Source organism: Passer montanus, unplaced genomic scaffold (genome assembly GCF_014805655.1).
Source record: "Passer montanus isolate IOZ18808 unplaced genomic scaffold, ASM1480565v1 scaffold18, whole genome shotgun sequence".
Classification (NCBI taxonomy): Eukaryota; Metazoa; Chordata; class Aves; order Passeriformes; family Passeridae; genus Passer; species Passer montanus.
Window position 1 is genome coordinate 8,089,264 of NW_024365381.1, and position 12,169 is coordinate 8,101,432.

At 38.6% G+C, this 12,169-nt stretch overlaps 1 protein-coding gene across 2 annotated transcripts in view; it reads right to left on the bottom strand.

Annotated features, from left to right (window-relative positions):
• The window catches only part of DCAF5 (DDB1 and CUL4 associated factor 5), a 67,907-nt gene that overhangs the window by 15,234 nt on the left and 40,504 nt on the right, over nt 1-12,169 (bottom strand). For both annotated transcript variants that reach the window (XM_039705190.1, XM_039705191.1), the window contains exon 7: nt 3,918-3,984. In XM_039705190.1, coding sequence (XP_039561124.1) covers nt 3,918-3,984 — 67 coding nt within the window. The remainder of the gene's footprint in view (nt 1-3,917; nt 3,985-12,169) is intronic.

Consider the following 12,169-nt stretch of genomic DNA (forward strand, 5'->3'; position numbering starts at 1 on the left):
TTCCCCCTGCCCCAACCAAGTGGTATGCATATATGCATATGTACCCATATATAAAATATCTCAAAAATAGCTAAAGACATTAAGAAACACTTAATAATTTTTATTCATCTTCATTTATCAGCCCAGAACTTTGAGAACTTAAACCACAAGCTGTCTCCAATGAGATAGCCATGTTCAAGTATTCTGAAAAGATCTGTTCCTGCATTCTTCAGGCCTGAAGAAGTGCCAGCATTTACAAAGACCAAGGAGGAGGAAAAAAAGGAAGAAAAATTGCATCAGTTCTACTGAAAATTTGTGCAATTAGTTTAGTAACTGGACCACAATGACTGGCCCTTTCTTGCTTGCAGTTACAGTCAAAGGCAGAATTAAAAAGAAGTTTTGAAATGCAGTTTGCTGTTCTGATTTAGTAAAGTTTTCCAGAACCTGGTGACAGCTTGCTCACATGAACTGAAGGATCCCCAGCTGTCTTCTCAATCACAAATAATACCATATCCCTCACACAGCAGCTTTGAGTAATATTTCAAAAGCAAGAATTGCATAGATGATTCAGAGTAGTGAGTGAGGAATGTAAATTCCATTTTGAAAACTTTTTGTCTACTAAACCCTCTATTACTCCACAAGGCATGTCAGGTTCTGTCTTGAACAGGGGTTCTTTACCAGCTAGTAGGCCATGTTTACTGCTGTTAGGTTTAATAATGTCTTAAGTGCTCATATGTTAATAGGCTTGCTGGACAAGTCATGTAGGACTGATGTCTCTTCTCACTTCCAGCTTGCACTGGAGTCGGGTAAAAGCTGTGGAAACTCAGGACTGCTTTTCTTCTGCCAAACTTATGTATTAACTTTGCTAGAAGCTGCCTCTGAAAAAACTCTGATACTTTCATGGATTACTTTAAAGAAGAAACTGGCTAACAAATTCATGAAACATTTGGCAATTACTTCTAAAGCACAGTGGATAGTACTTGGATGGAGATGAAAGTGGAAAAATGAGCAAACTATTCCATCTTTAAGAAACCACAAAAGGTGGTAAAAAAGCGACCAACCTTCTGGCATAGGAAATCCCAGGCTATTCAGAGTAATCTAAGACTATAGAGGGACACAGTCAGTAAAACTCTTCAACAGAATGGCTTCCTAAGCAATTTAGGAAATATCTTTTTTCACATACCTCCCTGCCCCAAAGGGGGAAAAAAATCCTGCCTAATTATTGGACCAAACAAAACCTCTTGCAGATTCCAGCTGATTATGGGAATGATTTAAAGCAACCTACTGGAAGGACATTTCTAAACTATGACTATCTGAAAAAAACCCAGCAGAACTTGTTCTATCCTCCTGGCAAAATACCAGTACAGGTAACCACATTTCTCCAACTTGAAATATGTTTGCAGCTGTCTGAGTGGTGTGTTCCTTCACACTTTTCTTCATCTTTTGTTCACTAGTGTTGCTAACCATGGGACAACCAGTACTTGGTGCACCTATAACAAAATCATTTCAGAGCTATTGTTAAGGATGCAGCTGTTTAAAAATATATAATCTTTAAAAAAACTTCCCTATTTTCAAATAACTGATACAATTTAAGGGAGTTGTATCATAAATATTTATAGCAACACAATGACTGAGTTCAACCGGAAGGCAGAAATCAGTTAGAGAGATATTTTTATTTAAAATACCAACCAACAGTACAGGACATTACATCAGCCTGTCTAGTTTGCACACTATTTTAAGTGAAAGACCACATTCCACTCTCTCAGATCACAAACCCAAAGGCACTCCTATTTTAGCTAGAACATAAGAACAAGGAGTTTTCCACTGAAGCAAAAGTTTTCCAAAGTCTTTACATCCCTATGGCAAGACTAATTCTCCAAGAAGAAGCACAGCTACATCTCTCTCTGGCAATTATTCTGAACAGCAGGATAAGATTTAAGAAAGGGCATTTCATCACATTCAAAATGGGCACAACCCTTCAAGGAGAGCTGAATGAAGAAAAGAAAAGCTTCAATAAGCCTATCACAGGTGATCTGGATGCCCAATCAGTTATTTGCCATAGAAGTGGACCTCTGGGTCTAACAAAACCAAGCTTGTGAGTTTGGCTAAAATATTTCAAAAAGAGAACTGCTCGAGTTATGAGACATTAAGACATACACATTCCTACTCCTGGATCTTCTGATTCGTTAAGCAACCACTGAGGGCAATTGATATTAAGTAATTAATTTTGTAACTGAAATGTTGCAAGTGTACTGACATCCTTCCTGAAGTTACAAGAACCAGAGACAAGAAACCTGACTAAAACAGATATGACATTGTTGTGTGGTAAATCAAACAAATTTACAATTTAATTTGTGATCAAAATGTATCACCTATTTGTAAATAGCAACTATTTTTGCAAGCATATATCTTTTTTACAGAGTAGCATCCTTAACAACTACTCTGAACCAGATTATTTTGCTTAATAATAATTTTGCTTACAGGTGCAACAAGTACTAGCTATCATCCTTGTGCAAAAGTCCCAGATAAAAAGTTTGTCACGTGCAGATGTCTAGGAAAAAAGTTTTCAAGAGCATCACAGCCATATGAACAGAAAATCTTAAATCCAGATTTTACAAAGGAAGTCAGGACAGTATGGTGATACATGCAGAAAATACAACTCTACAGTCCACACAATAAAACTTACAAACAAGTAACTAATATTAATGTATGTAATCTTTGCTTTAACTAAGGGGAAAAATCCATTAGTAGTAGTAAAGCAGTGTCAAATGTACAAGAAAATCACACAAATTAAAAAAATTAAAAAAGAAAAAAGCAGGGAGATATCCCTATAAACTCCATACAAAGATAGGCCAAGCTACTGGTATTTAGCAGGACCATCTTCAGGGCTTGTGGACTGCAACATGAAATGCTGGTTAACTAAGCAAAAACCCCAAAATTAGAATGTAATTTCCCTCAAAACCCTGCTATTAACCGAAGGCTATTCATCTTCTCAGCTGTGGATTATACAGCTGTTATTAACAACCTTTGAAAACGAAACGAACTATTTTCATTTTACCTCTAACATAGTTGTAATTTTCTCTCACTATTGCTAAAGTGTCTGATCCACAGGATAGCCCTCAGTTGTACTTAATATCACTAAAATGTACAGTTTAAAGAGGCAGAGCCACTAAAAATGAAAACACTAGTACAGTTTTGAAAGTCTTGACTCTTTCAATTAAAATTTAACACCCTTCTAGAAGTGCATGATCTGTTTTAACAGAAGACAGATGCTGATGCTGTATGGCTGAGAATGTCATATTGCCAAACCCCACACCTTAGTAGACCACATCAAATTATACACTGACCAACAGTGGCATTCACAATGGGATTGTTTCACTGCCCCCACACTGCTGCTTTTCTTCAACATCCCTCCCCTGTACTTCCATACAGAGCTGTGCTATGGCTGTTTGCTTACCATGTCTGCCCCAGCATGGAAATGGGTCAGAATTTAGTCAAAAGTGGACATTTCCACCAGCTGATAGTGCTCCTCCACCCAGAAAGTAAAAAAGCATAACTCCTCTGCACTGGAAATCAGTGGGAAGATTTTGGTATAAGAGGAATGAGAGGGGAAAAGAGGTCAATGCACTGGAGCTGTAAGGAACAGCCTGTGAACCCAGCACCATTTTATGCTTCAAGTTTTATTATGGGAGGAATGATCATTACATGAGAAGGGAAAAAAATAGAAAATCATTATGAGAAAACATTCAAATGGCATTGACCACTGTTATCCAGACATTGGATAAGGCATTTGTAAACTCTCCCTACCCAGCTTTCCTCAGAGTTGCTCTAGATTCACAATGTGAGAACAGCAATTTTTTTGAAATACCAGTTTAGTATTTGTCAGACACCTGCCCCCCCACTCTTCCTTCCCCATCTAAAACAGCATCAACACTTACCTGCTTCTGGATCTGGAGGAATCCTCCACATATACAAATTGAAGTCATCAGAGCCCGAAAGGATGTACTGTTAAGAATAAAAATAAAAGCAGTTTACAACAAAGTATCACCTGAATGATGCTATTTTACTATTGATCTACTTCCTCCAAACCAAAAACGAGAAAAAAGAATAATTTGCATAATTTTTTGCACCTCACTGATCAGTTTACATTTAAATGGGGATGAAGTACCAGAACAAAAGTGTTGCCTGCATAAATGGACCAAAATTGAAAAGCATACTTCATATATCTAATACTTACTGCCCAAAGTGTATGTTTGCTTTGCTAAACAAGGTTATGAATTTTGGTTGGCTTTAATATAAGCATATCTAGGTCTAGATCACACTCTCTATTTTTCAGCCTGCATCTCTGGTCTTTTTTTGATGTTGAAGCCTTTCATAGTTTTTTTATCATCTCCAGAACTACCAAGGAAAACTCCATCACATCCTAAGAAGAGAGCTGCCATGTTCATTACACACAAGCATGTCCATTACTCATTAAGCCAGACCTGTCTACCAAGACCATCAAAAGTCAGTCACTGAGAATAATCTTGAACACCAAACAAAAAACAAAGCTAAACATTCACTGTCAGCAAGTCTCAAGTGGTTTAAAGCCGTGCCCCTCCACCCCATTTATCACACTATTTGTTTTTTTCCTGGTCATAGTTACTCTGAAGAGATGGAAGGCTGCCCTTTTTCAGCAGTACACAAATGATAAACAATGCCTTTATTGTGTAGAACTTCAGGCAATATGCAATTTAAAGTAGCTTAATATACTACAAGCAGGCACTGGAATGACAGGTGACATTTGACGTGGCAAAAAGCTTACGCCTCTCAGCTCTGAGAGGCCACAAACTGTGCCTTGCCTCCAAATATTTATTCTCCCATAAATGGGAGAGAGTACAGTTTATTTCTCTCCCAAATTAGAGATTAAATGACACGTAGTGGAGGCAATGGCAGATTTCAATTCCAGTTATACTGGTGTAGACAGTGTAAATAAATCTCTCTCCCTCCACTAATGTTAGGCTGCAGTTTAATCAATGCAGCCAAGAAGCTGGGTTTTTAATTTTATTATTATTATTAGGTAAGGGGAAAGGGAGAAAAATAAAGAAATGGACCCAGTTTGTCCCTTTTCTAACCTTTGATGAGAGACAAATTATGTTTTGCTTGGCTCAGATATAACTGGTTTCTGCCTTTTATTCTCCAGGGAAACATAAAATCATCAGGCAAAGTAACACCAAGCAGTGAGGAGACAAGTTCTGGAATAACACAGGACTCAGAAGCAAATAAACAGAAAATATACACTTTCACAGAAAAAAATAGCTATCAATTTGCACATATTCTGTTTGCAATGCTAATTACATTAGTGCACTGTTTGGATGTTTCCTATCACAAAAATGCAATAACGAACCACTAAAATCCCTTCTCTGGTTCCCTGCTATCATAATCCAGCCATTCTTTTTTCCCTCATCTTTAAGAGTGCAGGATGTGAGTAAGCACTTATGAATGCAATTCTGCTTGTTTTCTGACAGGTAAGAAGCACTGATCAAACAAAAGCTCCTTTAAAAGCTTGTGCACACTAGTTCAGAATCACTCATAAACCCATACTTTCCAAGCCAGAAAGTTATTTCTACAAGCCAACATGTTCAAGTGCTTAGGCAATTTACCTTCCAAGCTGACCTGATGGTGCCAGGAATATGTGCTTCCCCTTTCATTTGACTGCTCATAAAATGTTAGCCCACAGCAGGCTGAGCTGCTGTGCCAAAACTCCAAGGATTAGGGCTTATATAGGAAACATCTCAGCAATTAGAAAGAAAGAACCTCTAATATGTTTTGTTAAAGAAATGCTACATGGAAAAAAAGTCTTACTTGTATAGAAATGTTGCCAGTTGTTACTATTTATTTCCAAATTGTATTGTTGAAGCAGCAACTAGTTTGCCAAGAACACATGGCTAAAAACAGACTTGTAATTAAAACACCTAGAAAACTCAGCATCTTGAATTTATGACCGTATCTTTTTTTTTCTTTTTCTTTTTTCCCCACATATCATAAACTAACATGATAGGATCCCAAAGTGACAGATTTCAGATATCCTGCATGAGGCACACAGGACAGAAAAAATATGTACATGCCAGGAATGGAGTGTCTGTGAGACCCTTCAAACCTCCTTCAAAATTATTTGCAGAGGAAATAATATGTGTGTCCTGTAATTAATCAATGACCAATTGTGCAGGAAATGTCATGTCACTGCCCACAGAAAGCAATATACTACCTGCAAACAAAGACCATTGACCCCAGTATACTCTGGGGGTATATTGCCTTTTTTCTTTTTTCTTTTTTTTTTTTTCTTTTTTGCTTTGGAGATAGCAAAATTTAGAGTGCCCTTGCAGTGATGTGTAGTTACAGCAACTTGATGCACTGTCAAGGGTGTGAACAGGAGGACAAGACAAGAGATTTTTCCCCTTATCTGGTACTTTTTTGAAAGCACACCTGGGGTATTGTGCCTGGCTTGGGTCCCCCAATACAAGTGTTACTAACAAATTGGACAGAGAGTGGACAAGAGGCCTGCTGCAGCTGAAGGCCTGTGACCTGAAGGGAAAACCTAAGAGAATGGTTTTGTTTAGCCAGGAGAAAGGGAAGGGACAGAGTGGACCTCAACTGTTTCCCACTCTTCAAAGGAATACTGAGCAGCCAGGGACAGACTCTCCTCAGAGGCATGCAGTGGGTACCCAGGAAGCAACAGTCACAAGTCACAGCAAGGGAAATTCCAGCTGAGCACAAAGGAACAGCAAGTTCAGGAGCTTAAAAAACACTGCAACTCAGCACCAGAAAGATGGTGGAATATCCACTCTTGCAAATCCAAAATTTACCTGAACAATTCCCTGAGCAATTGGATCTGACTTTGAAGATGCTCTGCTCTGAGAAGCAACTAAAGTAGAGGTGATCTCCAGAGCTCTCTTCTGTTTTTTTTTTCACAGATTGCCAAAATAAAAAGGGAAATAATTGTCTTGGTGGATTAGGGTTGGGCTTTGGGTTACAGGGGCAAGGGGAAGAAGGAGGGGAGAAGTGAACAGTGTCAGGAAAATGCCCACCTGAAACCTTTACGCTCCATCGTGAAAGCACTAATGGCAAGACAGGCCACAGTGACAGGATCTGCAGCTCAGCACATGGACTTGCAGAAATTAAAGTGATCACAATTTGGGGAACTTAAAGGAAGAAATTTATGAAGCACCTTAAAATGGTGTACAGAATCATAGAAGGGATGAGCCTGGAAGGGACCTTTGGAAGTCATCTGGTCCAAGCCACCTGCTCAAGCAGGGCCCCCAGGAGCTAACTTCCCAGGACCGTGTCCACATGCTCTAGAGTATCTCCAGTGGCAGAGATATTCAATCCAATCCTACCTACTTAAAAGAACCATGAAGACCTTCATTATCATTTTCAAGCCTAATGCCATTTACACTGATCAAACACACTTGGCTGTTGGAATAAATCAGCCAAGACTCTATTTTCTTCATGCAGAAAGCCAATCCTTTATTCACAAAGCTCATATTTGTATGAAATATCAGAAGACACTGTGTTAAACCTAATTAGTCAGCAATACAGTGAAACTCAGTTCATTGGTCAGTAAGGGCTGTTGTATATGTCTATCAAATTTTCTGTCTCTAGATATGTTTACATTTTTCCTTTGTGGGTTGTCATGGGACAAATCTTATTGTCTACAGAGATGCATTTGTTTTTCACCTTCAGAATAGATTGTTGTGTTGCACAAACTTCTCATTCTCAAAATAGCTTCACATAGGAACTTGCAAATTGCTTGTTAGCTGCACTTAGAAGAAATGACAGGCCAGCTTTGGCAATTTTAGCAGAGCAAGGCCTGATTTCATAAGGCCTTTCTTTAAAAATTCTTCTACCTGTCTACAACATCTCACCCTTTCTGTTAATTTCAAAAAGGCTCATATGTTCTGATGTTAAAACACCTCTTGTGAGGGTATTATCTCATTAAGGTTATCACTGGTTATCTATTAGATATGGGATAAGATACATAAAAAAATAACATCTTACGAATAATGCCAATTATAAAATCAGTAAATTCACAACACATAATCAATATATCAGCAGTAATCATCTTAGGAAGTTGAGATAACACCTTTCTAAACACTCATGTACCTATGACAGTAAAATGAAACAAAGGAAAACACTAGAACAGCTTACAATCAATAAGAGCCATAATGTAGAATCAGAGCCATCTTATTTCTTAAAAGAAAACAACTACATATCTTACAATGTAGAAAAGCAATATTTAACTGTCTTAGATTGCAATGCAAGATGTAACCAGAAGTATACATTCTATCACCATCTGTTAAAACCAGGTGGGGAAGTATTCTTTATCTCTTCCATGACCCTGCATCCCTCAGAACTCTGGGGAGATATCTTCTGTTAAAGGGCCAGCTGTTAAAACCAGGTGGGCAGTGTTCTTTATCTATTCCAGACCCCTGCCCTCCTGCCCGCTGAAGGTGCAGCCATGGCAGAGCACATCACAGCAGGGAAACTCATTCCCCACAGAGGTGAACTCAGCTTGACAAGTGAAGAGATCGCATCGTTTGAGAGCTCTGGTTGTGTCCTGAGTGGCAGCAGACATCGCTGCATGGAAGCTGCGCGTCTGTGTAAAGAGAACCAGATCTACAGCACAGATGAAAAGAGACCTCTGGCATCCTTCAACCAGGATGAGAGGAGGAAATGAAAGGATAAGATCCTTGCAAGTTTTTGAGAGATGGTCTATAGAAAGACTAAAGGCAAAGAGGAAAAATAATGCTTAATTTGAGCTGTGCACCACGTGGTGCTTGCACTACGTGGCAGCTAACCCAGTCCAGCTGTGATTTGAAAAAAGCTGCAGGTGCTGCAGCACCTTTCACCCAACAGGACCAAGCCTCAGGATTGGATTACTTGTGTCAAGGAAACAGAGTTATTGTCATCAGATTTTCTTGGATGGTTTGTTGACCATCTACAAGGAATCCCTGTAAAAAGAAAGGCTACAAGGCAGGAACGGGTGGGGAAGATTAGAGGTGTCAATGTTCTGTGATCACTTTGATTCAGACAAGCCAAAGGGTCCCACGGGAAGGTTTTGTTACCTAATGCCAATAAGCGTGATTTTTAAAATTACATTTATTTTTATTAATGATAGGCTCATTTAGCCTGGGAAAGACCTTTAACAAGCTACAAGCACCAGTAGGAAAAATGAAGGAACTCCTAAGTTCCTGTTTTAAGATCCAGGACTGTCCACCTTCACTATTATTTCACAAGTCTTATAGATTTAGGTTTCTCTGCAAAACAATTGAGTTTGGTTTGTGATTCAAACCAGATGTAAATATTTTGTAAAAGAATTTGTAATTTAATATGGATGGGCTTCAGTTACTTTAGAGCAAGCAAATCACAACTGAGGTATAAAGTAACAGGAATAGAAGGGTCTGATCTTCCCTCCACTGAAACACATGGTGAAGAGCTAAGTGGCTTGCTTCCTTTTCTCCTGCGTTATACATAGGCATCAGTGCAGTGGGGTGCAGTGATTGGAACCCCTGGACGTACACAGGTGGTAGCAAGGATGTATCTGTTAATTTATTTGAAATGTTTTTGTTTATGGAAGTGTTCTAGATTAAACCCTTGTTTTAACTCCTGTAGTATTTTACTTTGGTCTGTTTCAGCAGTATTACATGGCTTGCTTTAATCTCTGTGCTTGGAGGCTTTGCTTATGTGGTGGTTATCTTTGCTTCAACTGCAAATTTACAGACATATCTCCCAGAATTTCTTTTTCTCAAATGTTTTTGAAAACAAAATGGTTTTGAGAGGTGGGTTGTTTGTTTTTTGCTCTCCTAATTTTTTTTTTGGTTCTTCTAAGTCTAGCAGCAGAAATGTCTTGTATATTTGTATCAGGAAAATAAAAGTCCTAAATTCCTTTAAAAAAAGGGGCCTTTCCTTTACAATTCTTCACTTGGCTAAAGTATTCTGGAGTGAATTAAGAGAAAACAAGTAGGAATGAATTAAACATCTGCAATGCAATTATGTCCAGCCACAGAACAAGCTCAGCTCGGGATCTGAGCTGAAAAACTACTTACGGCTTTAATCTTGACACAAAACAGCCATTAGTAAATGCCAAAAGCATTAACTGATAAAGTCATGTATACAAGTTTGCTGTTGTAAGCAATGTGCTGTGAGTAGTGAACTTTTTATAGAAAATTAAATTATATTTTGATGGTTAGGTCTGCCAATAATCACCAGAAATTGATCATATTCCACAAAATATCCAAGTATTTTGTATCTCTGCCATTACACTGCCACCACTGTAGCAGCCAGCGTTGTTTTCCACTCTCTTTCCCTCTATGGATACCTCTGGGGTACATGTTTTCCTTCTGTTCTCATAACATAGGATTGAATTCCTAAATGCATTTATCTTTTTCTGTAAGACTAGATGATATGGGTCTGAAAAGTAGAAAGCAGCTTTTCTGGTCAAGACTAAGAGATTGCCAGAACCTCATGACTGCAGCCATTGCAAGAACAATGTGCCACATGAAGCTTCAAGGGCAGACACCCAAGCTGCCAAAGTCACAAACATGCCTGATATCACTTGCATGACATTTGGAAAACAATCCTCAATTCCATTTAGTACTCTCTGCACAAGACAATCAGAACTTAAGGCCTCTAGAGAGCACAGCTGGACTGATGTTACTAGGACATTTACAGGACGATTTGTGAAAATTTTTCTTTGATATATTCATTACAAATATAACAATAAACCAATAGTTCACTGCACTAGTTCACCGTTGTAGAATAAGGATTAAGAAAACAAAGAAATCAGTCCCTATTACTAGAAAAAGAAATAATTACTATTAAGTTCACCAAACTCGAGTTAATAAGGCTCAAATCCTGAGAGAATGGAGTAGACTTCTTAAAATTAAGGAACAGAAAGGAAAAAAATATACGGGCTTGAGGAAGGGTAGATGAAAGAATGTCATCCTGCACATGGTTAGGCTCCACTTTGATTGTGAACAAGGATTTTTGGTCCCGAGGGGATAGATTCCTAGCAGAGTACCTTCTATTCACTCACTTTAAGAACAAAAGCCCAGATAATCAAATCACAGAGGCAAGCCAGGGGGTGGCAAAAACTGTCTCTGTGCATTCACAGAGACAACTAAATAGCTAAGACATCAGGCACTGTCCTCCTTCCACCCTCCCCGCTAAAGACAAACTCAAGCTGAACATAACCTCAAGAACCACTGCAGTGCTGAATTAGACCCTGCATGAGGAGCTCAGATGTCTGGGGGGAACAGACCAATATTAAACCCACCTGTTTCACTGTCTGCCTTTTTGCTGCAGTATCTGACCAGGACTTCAGAAATCAACATTTACAATATTCATGCAACCACAGGATTAGAGAGAAAAAAAACCTTGCTGTTAATACTGGAATTTTTTTGGAAGGACAGAGTCAGCTTCTATGCCTAGCTGTTAGCAACTATGACAGGAAAAGGCTTCCAGATGACTTGAGCTGCTGATTCAGAAGTTTGCCTTAGAAGGAAGAAAACTCTCAGGCATGGTTAGAGTCTGCTCCTGGGAGAAAACACCAATTCAGTCTGTGTTTCAAGTACACATAAAATGCTTAAAATGAACCACCATCAGGAATCTGAAAGAATTACGTTGGACTAGCACTCCCCACTCATTCCACTGTAACTCTTCTCATTTTCTCTTTCCCCAAGGAAATTACAGCAGTTGATATAAATAAATGAAGATCTAATCTGCTTCTGTAGTCTAGTAACAGTAGCATTAGCATTGCATTTTGCAGAGTACTACTACTCTAGGGAATTTATTTTTTGTTCATAGCACTGCCAATTTGAAAGCTTTCAAAATCCCACAAGCTAAATTTCTTCAGGTGCTACTAAATATGGATTATTTCAATAAAATGTTAGCTAAATTGCACCTTATTTTAGTCTCCAATACCCACATTTTCTGCTCCCATAAAATGTCCTATTGCTTATCACCTACATCAGAGAGATTTTTGAGCTTTTGGCCCTAGATAAAGGGCTAGCAGACATGGACCATTCTTCCAAGAGTATCAGCAAGTCTCTTGAATGGCCCTACCAATGTAGGAGAGAACAAGAAGAATATAGGAGCCTGTCTTCCATGCACAAATCAAAAAGCACCATCACCATATAATTATAAAAGCATG